Raw genomic sequence first — 21,165 nt, 5'->3', positions numbered from 1 at the left:
TGGGTGTCCTCTCTGAACTTCTCACACCTTGGAGTCTCCTCTTTCCAAAGAGCTAAATTCTGCTTAATTTTTTCCTTGGTCTTAAGAGATTTGTTGCGGTTCTAGCCAATAGAATGACCAAGGTCTTGCTTCTAGAGAAAACAGCACACAGTTCTCACCCTGTTCAGTACTTCAGCAAATACTCATCTTCCACATGCAAGGTACCATGCTAAGTGGAAGGCATAAAGATGTATCAGCAAGTCCTTGTACAAGTATCTACAAACAAGTTAGAAAGAAGGAATGTAATAAGGCTCAAAGTGCTATTCAGAGGATGGAGTTACTCAGAAGGGATCAGAGAAAACATCACAGTGGAGGAACCGGGGGAGGAAGAGAATGGGTTTGGAGGTAAGGAATGGCAAGTAGTCTACTTTATTTTAAAGGGAAATTGTGAGTAGAGTAGTGTACAGGTTAGACAAAAGTGAAGGCAGAAAGATTCGGTAGCTAACTGGTTTTCAAGCCCAGAATGCTCTTTCTTCCACTCTAATCCGTCCTCCCCTAAGTGGTCAAAGTGATTTTCCTCAAGGGCAGGTCTGACCAAGTCATCCTACTTAATAAACTCCAGCAACTCCCTATCACCTCTAGGATCAGATACAGAATTCTCTTTGGTGTTCCAAGTAAGTCCTTCATCAACTGCTTCCCCCTGTCACCTTTCTAGTCTTCTTAAACACACTCTCGGATCAGTGACTCGGCCTTGTCGCTGTTCCTCCCATAAGAAACTCCATCTCCTAACTCCCAGCACTTTCTCTGGTTGTCCCTCCTGCCTGGAATACTTTCCCGCATCTCTGTCTCCTAGCTTCCCCAGCTAATATCCCGCCTTCTAAAAGAAGCTTTCTCTTACCCACAGTAATGTCAGTGCCTTTCATCTGTTATCTCCGATTTATCCTGCCTAAGTCTTGTTCAGAAATAGCTGTGTGCGTGCTGAATAACTGTATTCTTCCACTAGAATGTAGGACCTTGGGAACAGGGATTGTCTTTGCACCGACATCCTCAGGGCCCCGCAGAATGTCTCTAACATGATTAATAAATGTTTGTTAGTCAGGCCAGGTCACTTTTCTGCTCAAAAATCTGCTATGACTTCTATGGCCTCTAGAATAAAACACAACCTCCTCAGACAGACATTTAAAGCCCATCCAAGCCTGGCTTCAGCCTGCCCTTATGGGTTACAAGCACATTCATCCCCTTCACTGAGTCTATGGTCCATTCAAGGCAGACAGCTTGCTGTTCCCCAAACCGGCCTCCCTGATTGCCCAAGCCTGGAGCACACTCGCTCTCCACCTTTACCACTTACAACCCTTGGCTTCCTTCCTTCGGCTCGAGGGCCATTTCCTAAGCTTTTCTGGGTGTCACCATCCCCCTCACCCCACTACGCCCCCATATTTCTCCTCAAATTATCTTGCATTTACATCTCTGTTCCAATGCTGAGGGCAGCACCGCTGGCCTTGGGTTCGATTCCTGCCTCTCTCACCTGTCCTGGCTGGGCACCTAAGGGCGGCATGAGTAACTCAGGCTGTCCTTCAGCTTCTGCCTGAAGCCGGCTCAGCTCATGCTCGGTACACGTGCCCCACGGTAGCCTGATGCTGCGCTCGAGGACAGGGGCGGTTTTTCCTTTAGTCCTCGTGGTCTCAAAGGTGATCGGAAGGAGAACGGCCCCTTACAAAGTATCTGATCACAGAATCCGTCCGGTCGAACGAAGGCTCCGAGGCGGAGAAGGAAGACGTGGGCCCCGGCCCCTCGGCCGCACCGCCACCGCCGCCCGCCCGCTCCCGCCGGCTCCGCACCGACCTCGGGCGCCGAAGGCCGCAGCGGGGTGGAGGGTGTTGTGACGTCATCTCCCCGCGCCGCGGCCGCCCCCCCCTTCACTACGCGCCGGTCGCTGGCGAAACCCGCCCTCCTCACCGGCCTCCGTCCGCTTCCCTGCCTCGCGCCCAGGTTCCGCCATGGAATCCAATAAAGATGAAGCCGAGCGCTGTATCGCCATCGCCCTCAGCGCCATCAAGAGCCGCCAACCCGAGCGGGCACTGCGCTTCCTGGAGAAGGCACAGAGGCTTTACCCGACGCCAAGAGTGCGCGGTGAGTGTCCGGCGCTGCCGACCGGGAAAGCAGGCGGTCAGGGGCCGGGGCACGGTGGAGGGGGATGAGGGACGCGAGGAAAGGGGAACGGACCGAGAGAAATGACTGAAGGGGCTGGGGGAGGGGGTCAGAGACAGCAAGGCCCGTTCGCGCCTGCGCACTCGTGTGCGCAGGAGGCTGCTGGGACCTGTAGTCCGCCGACTCAGCTACTTCGGAATCAGCTACGGTTGGAAAACTGAGATGGAGGGGAAGGGTCTGTCGCTTGACTGTGCGCGCGGAGCATCTCGGGACATGAAGTTCCCGCGGAGTGAGGCTGGCGCTCCCTGGGATGTCATGGGGTGAGGGGGCGGGGTCAAGGAGGCGAAGCCGAACTACACTTCCCAGAGGGCAGCGCGGCGGATGGGTGCTAGTTCCTGGCTTGGGAAAGGAGTTAATTATCATGCTAGCATCGAGAAATAAACCAACGTCTTTGGGGGTGGGAGGAGTTGGGCCCCGGCCTCAGGAAAGGCGTCCCCCACCCCCAGCCCAGCCACCTTAGCCCTGACACCTGCGGGCAGGCCCAGGGCCGGGCCATTTGCTAGCGCCCCCAACCCCACCCCGACTCAATTGAGACTCCCCAGTTTATCCTACCTGGGGCTTGTTTGTGCGTTGTTTGCCTGCTATCTCTTCCTCTCCAAGGCTGTGTGCTCCTTGAGAGCAGGGGCTGGCTTGCTTTTCTTTGTATCCCCGAGATTTAGCACTTGCACATAGTAGGCACTTAATAAATACTTATTGACTGACTATGAAATCCACAGACTCAACCCTTATCGTCCCAACCGCTGGCCTGCTGGAAACCACTATCCAGGAGAAGGCCGTGTAAGGGCAAGCGTTGGAAGCCTGGTGGCTAAATGGTCAGAGAAGCTGTGAGTGAGTTGGGGGAGGAAGCTAGTGACCCTCTAGGAAGAAGTTGAATTTAGAAATGGGCAGCAGAGGGATAGAGGTAAAAGCTTTACCCTCACCTGTGCTTACGTTTTTCTCTTCAACCTAAACTTTCAAATGCCACAGTGGTCCCCAAGACATGCTAAAAGTCTTAAAGGGGACATCCTGCAGGATGGAATAGATTCTCCATGGAAGGTTTATGGGAGGACGTGGACAAGTAATGGTGGTACGGGATGAGATGGGTTTGATGTGTACTCTGATGAAGGAGGAAGCCCTACAGTAATTAGATGATGGCTCCTTGAAAGTATCAGGTATAAAGTTTCAAAGTTTACTGTTCTGTTAGTGTAAGCCTTACATCCAGAAATCGACCCCGTCAGAAGGCCCAGGATCTGTGCCTGGAAAATGTCAAGCTACCCTTAGTCTAGGAACTCTCCCCTCACCTATCAACAATCGGGAAAGAAATTTGGCAGCAGAGAGGCATCGGGCTTCTGGACTTTCCTCTCTTTGTCATACTTGTGCGAGTTGACCTTTAGCCTGCTTACTCTCTTCTTGGGAGTCTGCCCCCAGCCAGTCTACTGAAAACCTAGAGGGACCTGCTCTAGGAAGCTCTATGTGAAATGGGTCAAACAGTCAAAAGCTAGACTTGATTCAGTTAAGTCCTGTGTCAGCGAAAGAGCTGGACCAGATTAAAATGTAAGTTGGAAATATTTAACAAAATTAATTAAAATATAGTAAAAACATAGATAATATTAATAGGTGTTTTTCTAAGTCAATATGGGGCCCACAGGGATCCTTACATATGATTTAGTAGCCCCCACTGACCTGGTGGTGATGCTATTGTCCTCTAAAATGCTGTAACCTGTCCTGCATGCACTAGTGACTGGAGTGGGAAAAAAAAAAACCCAGAACAGAAGTAGTCTGTCTGTTGTGGGGGTGACTGCTCATTTGCTGTCCTTCTTAGAAGGTATGCAAGGGGAGTCTCAGCAGCTTGGAGCACCAGCCTCTGAAAAGCTGTTACAGAGACCAGCTCTCTCCTCACTGTGTTTGTCCCCCAGCCAGCAGCACAAGTGGGCTTTTCTCAGATTCAATCAGTGGGCCATTGTGATACCACGATGCAGGTTTAAGTTGGCTTACGCTGAAAAGACAGATTGTAATCCAAGCCTCCTCTGTAGCTCCCAGCCTCTCATATAGCTTTACACTGAGTTGGCAAGTGTGTGTAAGGCAGTCTTGACCTGTGGCAGAAAATTCTTGGCCAAAGAAAGCTGAAATTATGAAATACCACACATTTGAATACCTATAGAAACTTTATGGGTAAAAGAATATTAGCACTCTTTATAGAAGTCTATCGAGTATTAATCCAGCTTTTTTCAGAACAGGTGTGTAGATGAGTATAGATGAGCCCCAGAAGGACACCACAGTGAGGGGGCAGAGTTCTCTTCTATTCAGGAACTGACCCTCCCCCTCATTTCAGTTGCTGCTTCCTCCAACTGTTGGAGTTGTTTCTCTCTTTCATGACCCTGACCTTTTTTCTTCCGCTTCTTTTTTTTAATGTCAGACAACCCTATAGTGAGACCCATAGGGAAAGAGGGAGAGAGCCCCAGAATTACTGATGTCCTTCCTGCTGAGTGCCAGTTCATTATAACAGTTTCAGAGAGTGGGGTGGGGGGAGGCTTAGACATATCTGCTCAGGGCAGTAGGCCTTTTTATGATACATTTAATCCACACAAATGAAGGCACTTCATCTGAGATACCCAGGAAGGAGCATGAGAAAGGGGACAGGGAAGAGGGGGAGAATACATCAAAACTGCAGTCACTAGAGAGATTGGGATACACTGACTTTGTCGGAGACAGCCATCCAGGGACAGCTCGGATTGAGGGAGATGATCTTGCAGGCCATCACAAGAGGAGGAATGGCTCAGATCCCAGCTCTGGCCTTTGCTTTATGAACATTACATGTTTGGTGTAGGGAAACACCTGGGATCCAAAACAAGAGGGCTGCTCAGGAATAGGAAAGAGAACAAGTTCTATGGGAACGATTCAGGACTTTTCCAGGCACTCATGATTGGTGTCCCACATAACTCGACAGTTATTGAAGATGCATGGGGCAAGGAAATTTTCATAGAGGTTTCAGAGAAAGGGCAGGGTAGGGATACCAAGCAGTTGGGTGGTAGGTGTCTCAAACAGACGCAGTCTATTTAAATAAAGGATAGGCTGAAAAAACAAAAATCAAGCACAGCTTTCTGGACTACTGAAACATATCCCCTCAGCTAGTACGATCCAATGGTTCTGCTGTCACTGAGTCACAAGAAACCTCCATTAAATATTTCCTCCATCTCCTGGGGAAGCAAGAAACATGCTTTCCCCAAGTGCCAGTGTCCCTGGGGCCAAGGACCCAGTGCAGGCCTTGCCTTCAGAACTGGGCTTTGGGGAATCTGAGGCATCCATGGCTTATGCCGTGGGTGTCCTCAATGCAGGAAGTGAGTCAGGGAGTGTTTGGCATGTGCAGGACGCATAGTGGTGCCAAGAGCTCAGGAACAGCTCCAGCATCCTGGCTACAGACTCTCTTGGGTAACTTTGCCTTATCACCTGGGCCCTCAAGAGCATTGATCTAAAATGCTTCCAGAGAAACTGAGGATTGGAGACGATGTGGGCAAATGAGAGGGGAATAGACAGAAGAAAGACTGCCTGCTATACTAATCAGTCAGCAGGTGCCAGGCACTTGTGATAGGACAGGACCTGGCTAAGTGTGGGGGCTCAAAGGCACTGTCCTCAAGCACCTTACCTTCGAATAAAGCAGCTCACAGATAGAACTTGCTTGGAATTAAGAAATCTGATTTTCATTCCTGGCTGTTCTGTGACTAAGCTGTGAGAGGGAACAAGTCTATTTCTACATGCCCTCTGCTTTTGTTATGTGGGGAGAATGGTTGACAACATGTAAGGGTGCTAACACACTTAAATGTTTCATGCAAGAGGCATTCTTTTTGTTTGTTTGTCTGTTTTGTTGTTTTAGGCAGTTGAGGTTAAGTGACTTGCCAAGGGTCACACAGCTAGTAAGTGTCAAGTGTGTGTGTGGTCTGAGGCTAGATTTGAACTCAGGTCCTCCTGACTTCAGGGCCAGTGCTCTATCCACTCTGCCACCTAGCTGCCCCCAATATTTATTAAGTGTCAGGCTATTAAGCATTCTGAGTGTTCACTGGCTCACAGCACCGCTTTCTTTTTGCCACCTTATGACACAGTAAGGCACAGCAGCCTCAACTGTAACACCTCCACTTAGAGGAGCCTCCCGGCCCTTCTTCTCAACACTTGAACACGGTGCAGTCAGTCACAAGGCAGGGAACCATCCTCAGTATCCTCAGATCTCTGTCCTTGAACAAGACAGTTTCTATCCCAGGTAGCTGGGACTATGGCCATAACTTAGGGCTTACAACTGAGAGAAAGTTTAGAGCCTGAACCTTGTTCAGCTGCTCCCATTTTCACCTCTCCCTTCTGAGGTGGACTGCCAGACAGCCTCCCTCCAGGAGCTGCTCCTCCGCCTCCCCCTCCCCCTCCCCAGCCTGGACAGAGGCAGCCTAGGGTGAGTCTATTTGTATTTCCCAACTGCTGACTCAGGTCATGTGTACCGAGACCGAGGCAGTGATTGCCTCACAGAGGAATGATATACTTGAGGGAAAGAGCTCCATTCAGCAAGGCCCCTTTCAACTCTCAAAGCAGAGAGTGTAGGTGGCAGTAAATGCCCAGAAAGGTTCCCTTTTCCCAGCCCAGAGATGTTCGGGGTCCCTGGGTCTTCATACCCCAGAATGACAAAATGACAAAAAATAGTCCTTGGACACAAAGAACCTGTATTTTATTGGGGGGGGCGGCATAAGGGAGAGGTGCATGGATAAGCTAAGACAATATAATTTATAAGGGAGAGAGCTCTAACAAGTCAAGAGGAGATGAAGAAGACTTAAAATAAAAGATGAGGCTTGAATTGAGCCCTGAATAAAGGAAGATTAAGAATTCTGATGAGGCAACTAGGTGGCCCAGTGGATAGAGCACCAGCCCTGAAGTCAGGAGGACCTGAGTTCAAATCCGGCCTCAGACCAACCACTTGACATTTATCAGCTGTGTGACCCTGGGCAAGTCACTTAACCCCAATTGCCTAAAAAAAAAAAAGAATTCTGATAGGTAGAAATGAATATTATGTTCTAGGCATAAAAAAGGGACAAAAACAGATGGAATATGGAGATAGGGAAACAGCTAGTAGTCCAGTCTGGAGCCCCAGCTTGAAACATCCTTTTTTTTTTTTATCAACAATCACTTCCATATGTTTTTGAGTTTAGAATTTTCCCCCCTCCCTCCCCATCATCCTCCCCAACACGGCGCACGATCTGATATAGGCTATACATATACATTCTTATTAAACATATTTTCACATTAGCAATGTAAGTAAGAATTAGAACCAATAGGAGGAACCATCAGAAAGAGGAAACAAAACTCAACAGAAGAGGGGAAAAAAAGCAAACAGTATGCTTCAATCTGCATTCAAACTCCACAGTTCTTTCTTTGGGTGTGGACAGCGTTTTCCATCATGAGGCCTTTGGAGATGTCTTAGATCCTTGTATTGCTGAGAAGGGTTAAGTCTGTCAATGTCAGTCATCGTACAACGTGGCTGTCACTGTGTACAACATTGAAACATCCTCTTCTGCCATGCGGGTCCCACTAGGCTTTGCTGTCTGCTTTTGTGCCCTCTGCTTTCCCCTGCCCTCAGCTGGCACTGCCTGCAGCCGACTGAAGCTGGCTTAGGCAGTATGCCCTGGAGCCTGGATACACATCTCAGCTCTGCCTCATCTGTAAAAAAGCAGGACTGGGCGACACAGTCTCTTAAGTGCCCTTCCAGCCATCCACATTAGCCATAGGGTCCTCTCTGACCTCCTGGCATGGAAGAGTATTGCAGCTCTCCCTTACAAAGTGTGCAGCAGAAGCAGTGTTAAACCAGTGCCAGGCTTAGGGTTGAAGCCTCTCTCTCACACAGACACTAAGCCTCCTATGAGCAGGGCCATAGCCCTTCCCACCTTGATACACCCTCTGTTTTGCACTCCCTTCTCAACTATACAAAAGCCAGCAGTATATTCTATCTAGGAGAATACTTTGCATGGAGGAGCCAGCCCTAATGGTGGATGCCAGACCAGTTTTTCAGTGTTTTGTTTTCTTCCTGCCCTCTCTCCGCAATCCACCCACCCCACCTCCAAAAGCCCCATATTGTTTCTCAACTTTATGTCACAACTGGGATTAAAGTGACTAAGGGCTTGAAACAAGAGGACCTTTGTAAAGAATCCAAGTGAAAGCTAAACACATTTGTCCACTGATCTCCCTGAACCATATCCAGGCAGGAAAGAAGTAAAAAGAGTAGAAAAAAAATGAGAGAGAAAGGCAAAAAAACAAACAAACAAAAACAAAAAACCCACCAAGTTTGAAAGATGAAAAACCCAAGGAGAGACCAGAAAGTTGTAGAACAAATAGCTTTCATTGTGATGCTGGGTGAAAGAACTGTAGCCAGTTTCCAGATTGGCTGCAGTTGAACCCTTTGGTGCATCCATTTCAGTAGGATTAAGAAGGCAGAAACCTACTGATCTCATTTAAGTACTTTCTATTTGTTACATTTTGGTTAAAAATTAAATTTTCGGCTGTGAAAGGCTTGTAAAGAAGTGAAGCAGTTTTCTACTCCATCTACTGCTCCACAGTATTCCATTCTACTGCACACGCCTTTTTTTCCTTTCCCTTTGCTATGCTAATTCTACAAGGGTACAAGGAGCAGAGCCCAAATCAGAGAGAAAGCAGTGGAAGTTATGAAGTCCAAGAACATCCCCCTGCTCCCTGTGGCCACAGCCTGTTCAGAACGGTGTTTGTGGTGTTTCTGACTTTTCAAATTGTCATAACAGTAAAAGTCAAGTGGACCCATAAGGAGTTTGAACTAGGATTGTGCTACAAATTCTGGAGGCTAGGGTGAAATTGATGGGTGCCTGGGATTTACCAAACTGGAGTCAAATGATTGGTTTTTTTGGCAACACATCTGAAGGAGGAGAGATTCCTGTTCTAGAAGGCATCCACATAAGGAAGAAGCCTTATTTCACTTTGGGGGTTGAGAAGTGGTTTTAGGAATAACAATAACCTTCCAGTCACTTCTATAAGTGGTCCAGGTAGAGTGGAATCACTCTTGATCATTCAGCTGTCACCGTGGAATTGCATTTTTGTTTGAAAGCGCCTCAATTCCTCAAAGAGTGAACAGACCCCATACACATTGACCTACCACCAAGGGGTAGGTCTGGGCAGCTTCTATTCTAGTCTTCCTTACTCGGTACTGAGACTGTGCTGAGTGGAATGGAGCCAAACCTGCAGGAATGAGCCTCTGGACCTTCTCAGGGCCACCCTCTTACTCACTGGTCCCTGTGCCTGGGAACATAAAGAGAGCAAGCTGTAGGTTGCAAGAGATGGAGTTCCACAAAATCTTGACACTTTTTTCTTTCTCTGCTTTGCTCAGCATTGATTGAATCCCTCACCCAGAATGGACAGACATCTCATGGCCAGGCCAAGCCAAAAGACACAGCCAGTTCTCACCGGAAAACAGGTGGGGGAGAAACCCCTTCTGCCAACGGTGAGGCTGGAGGAGAGGGTACAAAAGGCTACACACAGGACCAGATGGAAGCTGTGAAAAGGTGGGGAGCACGGCTGGGCAGCCCAGTGCCATTGGTAATGGCCTTCACACTTGTGAAGGAGCCTTCTTGCATTGTTTCCTGACTCAAAGCCTCAGTGTCCAATGTCCAGTTGGGTGTAGAGGATGGGACCCAATAAAATAGCTACAGAATCATACGACCATAATCACTTCCCAAGAACCTTTGGTAGGTCCATGGAACATGAATTAAAAACCCTTCTATGACTATCTGAATGCACAGCTCAGTCCAGATGAGCCCCTGATTGGGGGTGACCCATAACAGACATTGACTAAAATCAAATAAATCCCCTTTAGCTCCTCCCAAGTCCCTTGTGTCTCACGCAGCCATCCCCCTGCTGGGTCAATCTGGACCTATTCAGGCATCTCTACCAGAACTGGAGGAGGCTCAATCTCTCCACTCCTCTCCCCTCCACCCCTACTTCCCTACCTTCCTCCTTTCCCCCTCCACGAGCCAACGTAAGTCCTCTTCTGTTAGGGTAGAGTCAGAACCAGGAAGCAGTGCAGAAGCAGGAGGATGGAGTCAGAAGACCCGAGTTCAAATCCCAGCCCTTTCTGTGGCCTTGGGCAAATTCTGTAACCTCTCTGAGCCTCTCTTCATCCATCGAATGAAGACGATGACACTTATGTGCTTTACTCCACAGGGTTGTGAGGATTAAGTGAGATCACAGAGATAAAATGCTATGTTTTCTGTGAAGTAAGGATTCTCTATGAATGTGATATTTTACTGTTTGGTGGGATGAGAGGTAGATTAGGGGGCCTGCAAGGCTCAATTCATTGCCCAGCTCGGCATTAACAAGCAAACATTCCTGGAAGAGACCATCCTGTGGTAGGTCCTCGCGCCCGCCACCACCAATCAGCTTCGTCCTGTTCACCCCAGATTTCCCTTCACTTATCCGTGTGCAGTGGGTGGTAGAAGCCTAGTTCAGAATTCCAGGCCAGGATTAAAATTCCCTTCCAAATTAAAATTTCTACTCAAAACAGCCTCTTAAACCCTGAGGCTTGAGGTCTGAGCTATTCACCCGGCCTGTGATTTACCATTGTTTAGTGTGTTGGAATTTTAGGTTTTTTAGGCATAGACTAGGTAAATGTTTAGGGTTTTCTTTGTGACTGCATCAGCTCCTTTGACTTTAAAGAAAAGTTGGCACCCTTCCCCCCTGCCCATGTGTGAAGAGAGGTGGTTGGGGTGGGCCCTCTAACCCTCACTGACAGACCTGTCTCTCCAGGAAGTGGTGTAGGAAAAGTGATCTTCACAACCCATCTATCTCCCTTCTCTTCTCCAGGGTGAAGCAGTGTAAAGACTACTATGAGATCCTGGGTGTGAGCAGAGAAGCTTCGGAAGAGGACCTGAAGAAGGCCTACCGAAAACTGGCCCTCAAATTTCACCCGGACAAGAACCATGCCCCTGGTGCCACAGAGGCTTTTAAAGGTGAGGACTCATTTTTCTAAGATTATTACGGCATTTTGATGGACCTTACTGAGTAATTTGATTCCACATCCATGAAGTACCTACTGTGTACAGTATTTGGGAGGCATACAGAGTTTGTGTGAGACACAGTTCCTGCCCTGCCCTCACGGAGCTTAATCTAGGAGGTAGATAGAATGTCCCCCCTCCAGGGATCCTTTCCTGATCCTCTCCCTTTGGGATGCTGTGTCTGACATTTACATATTCCCATAGTAAGTGCATCCAAAGCGGGATGGCATAGCCCACAGCTCTGGGAGTCTTCAGGGTGGGAGTTTTCCCCAAACTGAGAGGAACATGGAGAGTTTCCTGGAGGGGGTGACATTTGAGTTGGGTTTTACAGAACATTCTGTCCATAGGAAAGGCACAAATTGTGGGCATTTAACAAGTGGAGCAAAGAACATCTGTAGGAGAGGCCCAAGATGCACCCAGACAGGCAGCGTGGCCCCAGATTGTAGAGGGCCAGTGTGGCGAGAGGGGACCATCATGGACTTTGAGAAGAGTGACATGACCAGAGAGCTAAACGTAAAGGACACAAGCCTAGCCACTGAGAGCCTATGGGTGGGAGAGAGCGGAGGTGTGAAAACCCAACTGAATGAGGAGGAGGACAGTAGCTGTGGTAGAGAAGGCAGAACTAACAGGACTAACTAACTGGATTTGAGAAAGGAAAGGAAGTAAAAGAAGAATCGAAGAGAACACCAGTTTTCAGTTGAATGGCGGTACATGGAAGTCACATTATCTTTTAGGCACTTAGAGATGTAGGTGCAGATTAGGGATTCTTAACCTGAGGTCTGTGAACTATTGTGGTTTTTTTATAGGTATTTTGATGTTACTTATTTCAATATAATTAGTTTCCTTTGAAATCCAATTTCATTTTATGCATTTAAACACATAAATCGAACACATTGGCCGTACCAGACTGCCCTGAGGGTCTATAGCACAAAAAAATGTTAAGAACCCCCGATCTGGAGCTTAGAGAGCTGGAAGTGTAGATTTGGGATTCAAGAGCCCATCAGTGTGATAAAGGTGGAGAGGAAGAAAAGAAGACCAGGGGCAGAACTTTGAGTGGCACCATTCCCTAAGGGCTGGGGTGGAAGAAGAGGAGCTGCTGAAGAAGACGGTCAAGGAGCAGTTAGAGAAGAAGCAGAAAATGGCCAAAGGCAATAGACTGTGGCCGGGAAGAGGAGAACTGAAGAAAAGGGCATTTGATTTGTTGACTGGTCACTGGGTCACCTTAGAGGAGGGAGATGGCATCCAGACAACAAGGGGTTAAGCAGAGATGGCAAAGAAGCAGAGTTCCAGAGGGCCACTGAAAAGGGACCACCCAAACCACCCAATTCTATCCCCTTCTGAAGAGGCGTCTGCCCACGCCAGGTGGAGAGCCAGTGGCCAGACTTGGGAGCAGGGCCAAATGGCATAAAGTGTTGCTGAGAGAGGCAGTGTTCTCTGGTGGGGAGAGGGCAGGCGTCAGTCAGGAGGACCTGGGTTCGAGTTTCACGTCTGACGTGAACATGGACAGGTCCCTAACTTCTCTGTGCTCCAGGCAGCTCTCTAGGGCTCTAAGCTGTGGAACCTGGCCAGTCAGCCCTGAGAAAGGGGGCTTCCTTACACTGGTGAAATTATTGGTCTGGACCGCACGACTTGCATGATGAACACGTAGAGAGGAAAAGTGATCCTTGCCCACCTCCTTATCAGCCAAAGCCTTAACTCTTCTGGGCTGAGAGTCATCCTGAACAAACAGTCCCCTGACCTCTCAGGCCCAGGACTGTCTCAGCTGTCAGCTCTCTCCCTCTCTTCCAGGTCAAGCTTGGCCCCTGCAACATCATATCTGATCTTAAGCAATCCCTTGAGCTAAAGGCTGAGGCTGCAGTTGTGGGGCCAAGCCAGAGGCATCAGGCAAAGGGCGCATTACCAACTTCCACTGGGTTGTCTGAGCCCTAAGGCCATTGAATTGGTTGGTCCTCCAGAGTACTCAGACAGCGTTTACTGTCCCGGTCCCAGAGAAGGCAAAGGGAGCGTGCCAGACCGAGGCTGCCATTTTGTAGATGTTTCTCCGCCATTGCTGTCTTTCACTGATGCCTTAGCAGCCATTTTCTCAGGCCCAGTTTGTCATCTTGTCCTGGTCACCATTTCTCCAGTGACGACAGCCCTTCGAGCCTCCCGGAGTAGGATTGCCATCTGACTTGACCACCTTCCAAGTTCCAGAGTACATTTCTTTAAGGAGTGGAAGTAGCAGTAAGGGAAGGATAGAGAAGCTTGGTGCACGCTGGGTTCAAAGACTCTCAGGAGGCCCTTTGATTGCTTCCCCAAGTCAGTTAGGAGGATGCTTTGCCTTAGAAATGCTGAAACTGAGGCAAAGAAAGAGGATGTTGCATCCCAAAGGACACAGGTGTCAGGGTCCGAGTTGGGGATAGGACCCAGGAATCCTGGTGCCCAAGGCGTTTTCCATCAGCTCCCAGAGGTTCCTAGCTTGTTTCTGGAGTTGCTTCTGTGTTTCAAGGGAAGCTCAAGATTCCTTCCTAAACGTGCCCCCCTGTTGTAGGTGCTTCTATAGAAAAAGATGGTGCTTCTTACCTAGTAGGGGTGCAGTTTGTTGGATTAGATTGACACCCTTTGGAACCTCCCCTGAAATCTTTGGGTTCCTCTTCCTCCAAGAGCTTCAGCCTTCGGGTATGTTCTACCTGAGGCTCAGCCTTTCACCAGAGGCTGCAAAAATAAAATGCAGTGTCCCTGTGGCATTTACTTGTATGCTGAACTAGGGTTCCAGGCAGCCTCTTCTCCCACCCCCAGCCTCCTCAAGGCATCACTTCAACACACTGTGGACTGCCGAGCTTCCTTCCTATTCACCTTTTCCAGTCTCTTTATTTGTCCCTAGGGACTAGCATCTTGGGGTCCCTGCCAGCCTCGTAGCACTCCCTGACATTTCCTCTCCTTTGCAGCCATCGGTACCGCATACGCTGTGCTGAGCAACTCTGAAAAGAGGAGACGGTACGACCAATTTGGGGACGAAAAGAGCCAGGCTGCCGCGCAGGGCCAGGGCCATGGGGACTTACACCGTGGCTTCGAAGCTGACATCTCTCCCGAGGACCTCTTCAACATGTTCTTTGGCGGTGGCTTTCCTTCCAGTAAGGCCCCTCTCCTTCCTCTTTGTGCTGTTGCCCCCCTCTCCCTCCACAGCCTCGGGGCCTGACCAGTCTCCCTCTGGCCCCCAGGTAACATCCATGTCTACAGCAATGGCCGCATGAGGTACACCTACCACCAAAGGCCTGACCGCCGGGAGAACCAGGGTGATGTGAGTGAAGCCTGGGCAAGGGAAGCGTGAGCAGAGAGGACAGAAGAGGGGGCTACATTCAGGGCCTCACTGGCCACGGGGCCTAGAACCTGCCATGGGTTCCCCCAGGGCGATCACACCAGCCCTTGGGGCATAGGCTGCTGCGGGTGGCTCCTGCCAGCATTGCCGGCTTTCGAACACTAGAGGGAGACACACTCCGCTCCTCTTCTCTTCCAGAGCAAAGTGTTGCGGATCTGGGACTGAGGTTTAGGTGCCTATTCCTGGAGTGGCCACTGGTAGCCCACATCTACCAGCCCCACTTCCAGCCTCCCCTGTATGGTCAGGTGACACATACCCACCCCTCCCCCCCCACCTTCCTGTCAGTCAGCAAGCGTGTATTTAGCACCTACTAAGTGCCAGAGGGAAAGAGGCTGGCCACTGCCAGAAACCCCCATATGGGACTGCTTCCTTGGGGATTGGGTATCCGATCAACTTCTAACTTGGCTTCCAGACTGACTGTGTGTTTCTTCCTCCAAGGGTGGTCTCGGGCTGTTTGTCCAGCTGATGCCCATCCTCATCCTGATAATTGTGTCAGCACTCAGCCAGATGATGGTGTCCAGCCCACCATACAGTCTCAGCCACAGACCGTTAGTACCCAGAACTCTCCAGCCCTCTTCTGTCTGGGGCAGTGTGGGAATCGTGCGAGGTGGGATGGCAAGGGCTCGGCTCAGTAGCAGCTCATTCCTCCTCCTAACTAACCAGTTGTTCTTCTTTCTCCTGCACTTTTTTATTTTCTTGATGGTATAGAGGATAGGATCAGTTTCTTCCCTGATTAGGATCTCACCTGCTCATGGCCCACTTGAATAGGTTCTGGAATGTAACACAAGAAACTGGTCTAAACATCAAGAGAATCAGTTCTTTCCCATTGAAGTACCTCCAGGAAAGGTGCTTGCTTGATTTTTCAGTAAATGGGAGAACTTCTGCTAGCAGGGGGGTGAGAGGGCCTCGTCTGGCCCGCTCCTGTGCTTCCCAGAGTCTTCATTCCTCTGTTCCAGAGATGTGTAACTTTTCTCTGTTGGGGGCGGGCTGACAGTCTGCAGCAGAATGTAAATATAGGTAGCGGCCCTATCAGAAGAGATGTCCTCTGTTTAAGGGTTCCTTTTGCTTCTTGTCGAGCCAGGGATTTTGAGAGTTGTTGGAAGGGATGACCCAAAAGGTCACCTCGGCTGACCTCTTCCTTGTTCTACAGAGCTCTTTGATACTAGATTCTGAGCAACTTGAAGTCATGGCCTTTGTCTCTAATTCCTCCCTGTATCCTACTGACGTCTCTTTCCCCATAAACCCCCACAAACATATACACATATGCCATACCAACATACCTAGTACAGTTCTGGATATACAGCAGGCACCCCAAATAGTCTTCAGATCAGTAAAGGAGCTGAGTGACTTGCCTGCAAAGATGGCAGCAGGGCCAGGACCAGAGCTGAAGTCTCCTGGCTTCTCTTCCGCCACTGCCCCCTTCCCCAGATTCCCTGAGCCAGAGCCCCCTGGACCAGCAAGCTCAAGGTCCTGTTTAATCATGGGAAGACACACAAAGGTTGAAGTTCTGACTTAGGTATAGGAACACCTGTTCTTGGCTCTCAGCTTACACTGTGCTGTGTCTATGTCTGCGGCAGGTCAGTGGGGCACATCCACAAGCGGTTGACTGAGCACCTCAAAGTGCCATACTATGTATCAGATAACTTTGGGGAAGAGTTCACTGGTTCCAGCTTAAAGACAGTAGAACGGAATGTGGAAGACGACTACGTAGCCAACCTCCGAAATAATTGCTGGAAAGAGAAGCAGCAGAGTGAGTGGGGATGCCAGGAGGGCCCTTGTGGCTGGACCTGGGCGAGGAGGAAGCCAGCCTCCTGTGCCCTGGCCCTCTGCTGTGCCCCTGCAGCCTGGCATTTCAGAGCTAGGGCTCAGGGATGATCTCCCCAGAATCACAGAGGGCTGGGAATGCTTTCCTCTGGTGATGTTGTAAAGTCTGGGTGTTCTAGTCACCTTCAAAAAGTTTCTTTTCCCCTCTTCCTTCCCCTGACATGCCCCGGAGTTTTGAGGTCCCTCAATGACCCTTACTATGCTTCTTAGCTCCAGGGGTAGCAAATATATATATGCCAGTGACAGCAAGCAGCACATCTGACCAGCCTCCTTAGTTTACCTCCAAGTGATCTTTAAATTTGGTGTCACAAGGTACCTGCCATCACTTCTTCAGGGGCTGTCCTAGCCAGGCTGTCCTCTTGGTCATGGCCTCCTGCCAAGCTAGCCAGAGAAGCCAATCCCTTCTGACCTTTTAGATCTTAAACCAGGTATGACCCTGAGGCTACCTCAGTTGTTGTCCTGGTCTCCTGTTCTTCTGATTCCCCCACCCCGACCCTCCAAATTACTGGCCTGGGAAAAGAGCGGATCACTGCACTTTGGACTTCTAACATCTGTTCTTTTTTGCAGAAGAAAGTTTACTCTATCGGGCCCGTTACTTTGGAGATACGAGTCTGTATCACAAAGCACAGAGGATGGGCACCCCAAGCTGTAACAGATTGTCAGAGGTGCAGGCCTCTCTGCATGGATAGTCAACGTCAGACCACCCTGCTGAGGTCCAAGTATGAGCCGAAGCCACCCCTTTGGGTTTGATTGATGGAACTTACTGTACTTTAGGCATCCATGGGGAAGTGGGGCTACACTCTCCAGAGCCATGTCTACAGGCCTGGGCCTCTGGTAACCAGAAGCAAGGGGTGGGATGGGGTGGGAGGGTGGCTAGAGGGGAGGACACGGGAGAAACAGCACCAGAAGCTGACCATAAGAACCCCTGAGGAGAAGTCCCAATAACCCCCATCCATCCTCAAATGGAGTTGGATTGGGGGGCACATTCAGAGTCAAGCCCAAGGATTTGCCCAAAAGAAAACTCCATTTGAGGACCAAACCTGAACTCCAGGCTCTGGTCACAGGCATTTGCCCCCATGGATTCCTGTGCCATAGGGGCTTCCTGGTGGAGTTGAACTCAGGAAACTGGAGGCCCCCCTCTCTCCAGGCTCCAGCTGATGGATTTATGTTTGCCTTCCTTTCTAACTGATGTGCTCGTGCCACCACCTCCCCAATGGTAGGGCATCACCTTCCCTGCTCCCTGCCTCTCTCCTCTCCGAATGCTTATAGAGCCTGATGGTGGCTACGTTAGGTCACCAGTGATAACTGGGCCTCTGGCCGTTGGGTCAGGGCTCCAGCTACCCAGGCTCCTGGGAAAGGCTCTAGGAAGAATGGTGAGTAGATGGAGCTGGGCACAGGGCTCTTTCCCTTCCTTTCCCCATCCCAGCAAGAAACCTTTCTCCTGAGAAAACCTACAGGCGAAACAGAAATTTCAGTGCCCAGGAGGGGGCAGGCAGGCAACAGGGGAACAAGGAGGAGGGAGAAAGAAGGCTTCTGAGAGTCCGGCCTCTTAGGGGCACGGGGCTGTCTTTGACTGCCTTCCACACCTGGCACCTCAGCTAGCACAGAGAGTGTGGGCATCGCTCCAGCATCTTCACCCCTGCCTGCTCCTTTCAGGCTGTGGTCTGAGGAAAGGAACAGAATGTCAGAGGTTCAGGGTCAAATTCAGTGCAGGCTGTTGAATGAAAACCGTTACTGCCCAGCCTGTGGCCAGCCATCTGCCTGCCTCTACCTCTCTCTGCTTTCTAGGGCTCCAGCAGCTTGGGCAGATAGGAAAGGTGGACCTCAGATGGGCCTCCCTGGAGGCCAGCAGCTCCGGCCAGCGGGGTGGGCACCTCCCCTCCCCTCCCAAGAAGCAGCTCCTCCTGCAGAATGAGCTGTGGGGGTGGCGGCAGCTTAGCTTAGCTGTGGAGCTATGGGGTGGGTGTGTGTGTGTGTGTGTGTGTGTGTGTGTGTGTGTGTGTGTATGCGTGCAGAATGCTACAGGCCAGCTGTTTTGTGTGGTTGCCAAGCTAACACAATTACCACTTTCATCCTCAGACTATGAAAAATACCTGGAGCATTTTTGGTGAAGTGCACTGAGCCAAGGTGATGGACATTATATTTAAGGAGCAAAAACCTTAAATTAAAGTGGAATTGGAGGATGAGCAATGCACAACTGCCCTCTCTCTCACCCAGTAAACACAGAAAGCCCTTAGGACAGGAAAGCCCAGCCACTGAGCTTCTCTCTTCTTCCCAACACCAACGAGGTTCTGCACTCAGTTCTCTCCTAGGAAACGGCAGCCATGGCAACGAAAGTAGGATTTAAAACTTGCAGCAAATGTGTGTGAGGGGGAGGGGAGGCGGAGGAGGCAGGACGGCTCTTCTTCCTCATCTCTCCAGGCTACTGGTCACCTCTCACTGGAAGCCTTCCCACCCGATGCTGGCTAGGAATAAATTTATAGGGGAGGAAAAGATAGGAAGTATATAGGATTTAATTTATAGTTGTGTGTGTGTGTGTGTACATGTGTGTATACATGCCTTGCTATGCCTCTACAGCCAGGCATGTATATAGATATCTATAAATGGTCTACTTTTAACTATGCAGGGATCAGGTTAAGTTATTTGGCTGGTTTCTCTTCTATTTTAGAGACAGGCCTGTTTTCAGGAGGCTGCCTGGTTCTCTAAAATCTAGGGATTAGCCACCGCTGACCACACAGGGAGCTTCGGGTCATTTGCTTTCCAGTGGTTTTTCCTCTGGATGAAGGCTTTGGTCTGATTTCTGGTTGGTGATTTCTAAGGGCAGAGATAATCACGACAGAATCGAAATCTCTAGAACACTTGGTTTGAGACTTCAGGGCTTCAGACTGTGCTGGAAGGAAGGAGGAAGAAAATGGTTCGTTTACCAGGTCAGCTGTGAGCATAACTTCTGCCCGAAGATTTGGCTCCGCATCCTGAGCTCATCAGTATTTAAATTTGATGGAGATGGTCAAGCCTGCTGGGATGATGGCCATCAGTTTTTCCCTGTCGTAACCTTGAACTCGCGCCCCCCCCCATGCTGCACCTCAGGGGTCCCCCTTCCCAACGTAGCTTTGCACCACAGAAGCGCAGTCTGGCACCCTGTCCAGGGGTGCCTGGACTAACTGGAGCTTGGTAAGGAAAACCTGGCCAGGTTTGGAATGCACTTACTGAGGAGAGCTGTGCTGTCCCTCACCTCCTCTTCCTCCTGCCTCGTCTCTTGGTAGCTGAGTGGGCTGCTGCCTCCGAGGTGTCTGTGGCCTCCAGAGTCATGCACCTGGGAAAGCCCGTGCCAGCCTCCAGCCGACCCAGGACAGTTTCCAAGTAAAGCTACCTTCCCCAGGATGGATGGCCCCCCAGGTCTTCTCTTGCTCCCGCTTTGGACTAAAGATATTCTGCTCAACCAGAATGGTTTTCTTATCTTCACTTTATGAAGGAGGATTTTTCTCAAAACAGCTGTTGCTGCCAGGGGGAGGGAGAGAGGTTTTATTTATTCCCAAAGTTTATACCCAGCCTTTCGACATCAGCTGAATTGCCCTGGAATTGGATCTTCCTTTGGCAAAGTGTCACTAAGCCCGTGTTACTTCTAAGCCTTACTTCTCTGCTGCTGGAGCCGAGCCTCTCCTTGAATTTGTTCGTTTTTTTTTCTTAATTAAAAAATAGGGGGGTAAGGAGGGGGTCCAGAGGGAAACATACCAGCTGTTCCAAACTGATGACTGTGCTCAGCACCCTCCACCCAGAGAGACCTCAGTGGAGGGGAACTCGAGAGCAGCCTCGGGCCTGCAGAATGCCCCCACTTAGCTAGTGACCCAGCCCCTCCACCCTCTACCCCATGAGTTCTCTGAGTAGCTATCCATGGATGGTATACACTCGGTGCAATAAAGCATAGATCCTGAAGAATAACCACAGAGGCTGAATTAGAATTATGAAATTGTACATCTATAAATGTTTATAATGTGAGAAACCAAAGTGTGTTTTGGTGTGTACTGAGCTCGTGGGATTTATGATCAGTCCCCAGTGACCGAGATAAAAACACCTAATGCAGTCCACCTCAGCCAGTTGTAAAGAAAATGCTTTATGACTGAGAAAATGGAAGGATTGAGTGTCAAGGAGCTAGTCGGGCAAGAGCATTGTCATGCCCCTGGAAAGCTAGTGCTTGAAAATGCATGGGTGTGCCTAGGCTAGAGGATAAAATAAATACCTCCTCATCATAGAGAGTGGAATCTTTGGGGATTAAACATGCACGGTCCCAAAAAGGAGGTACCGTGCCCCATCTGTTGCCACTGAGGTCACCTTGCCAGCCCACCCCAGCCCTGCTCTTGTTGAACAGCACCTGGGGAGCTGACAAGCAGCCTGAGTCTTTATTTTATGCAACAGGCCATAATTTCCTCAGCCTTGGTAATTTGACTGCTAACTGGAGTCACTCCATTTTGAGAATTGTAATGTCCAGCCCAGCTCAGTACAGAAAGAGGGACAGTCACCCTTTAGCCTACTGAGTGTCTTGAAATTCTCTTTCGGGTCTTTTCTGCCCAGTTGGTGGGTAGGAATGTTCCTTTCTTTGTGAAGGTAAAGTCTCTGAGGAGGTAAGGGGAAGGGGCTTGAAAAGGACCGGGCAAAATTCCTCCCAGAATCTAGTAGGTGGGTGGGCAGGCCAGGCCCCCATCTTCCCAAGGAAAGGCACCAGGGCAGTTCCACCTGTGCGGAGGGCCTGAGCCCTCTCAGAGTCGGGGTCGACTG

At 49.8% G+C, this 21,165-nt stretch overlaps 1 protein-coding gene and 1 non-coding gene across 3 annotated transcripts; one reads left to right on the top strand and one right to left on the bottom strand.

The window, feature by feature from the left end:
- Positions 1-1,871: 1,871 nt before the first annotated feature.
- Positions 1,872-20,331, top strand: DNAJB12 (DnaJ heat shock protein family (Hsp40) member B12). 2 transcript variants are annotated; one of them, XM_021006106.2, is made up of 9 exons: positions 1,872-2,109; positions 9,548-9,722; positions 11,020-11,165; positions 14,138-14,323; positions 14,411-14,490; positions 15,007-15,116; positions 16,146-16,318; positions 16,960-17,111; positions 19,061-20,331. In XM_021006106.2, exons 1-8 carry the CDS (start codon positions 1,977-1,979, stop codon positions 17,079-17,081), a joined length of 1,125 nt encoding a protein of 374 aa, XP_020861765.1. In that variant the 5' UTR covers positions 1,872-1,976; the 3' UTR covers positions 17,082-17,111; positions 19,061-20,331. The 2 variants fall into 2 exon arrangements, with proteins under 2 accessions (XP_020861765.1, XP_020861764.1); XM_021006105.2 differs by having other exon boundaries at positions 1,873-2,109; positions 18,472-20,331.
- On the bottom strand, positions 6,189-6,305 carry LOC144456432 (small nucleolar RNA SNORA17). Its single transcript, XR_013485525.1, has one exon. It is a non-coding gene; the product is annotated as a small nucleolar RNA SNORA17 (small nucleolar RNA).
- Positions 20,332-21,165: the final 834 nt, after the last annotated feature.

The sequence above is a fragment of the Phascolarctos cinereus genome, unplaced genomic scaffold (assembly GCF_003287225.1).
Source record: "Phascolarctos cinereus isolate Bilbo 61053 unplaced genomic scaffold, phaCin_HiC Scaffold_3;HRSCAF=262, whole genome shotgun sequence".
Lineage (NCBI taxonomy): Eukaryota > Metazoa > Chordata > Mammalia > Diprotodontia > Phascolarctidae > Phascolarctos > Phascolarctos cinereus.
Note: the sequence above shows the minus strand (reverse complement) of the source record. Positions and strands in the feature narration are given on the sequence as shown.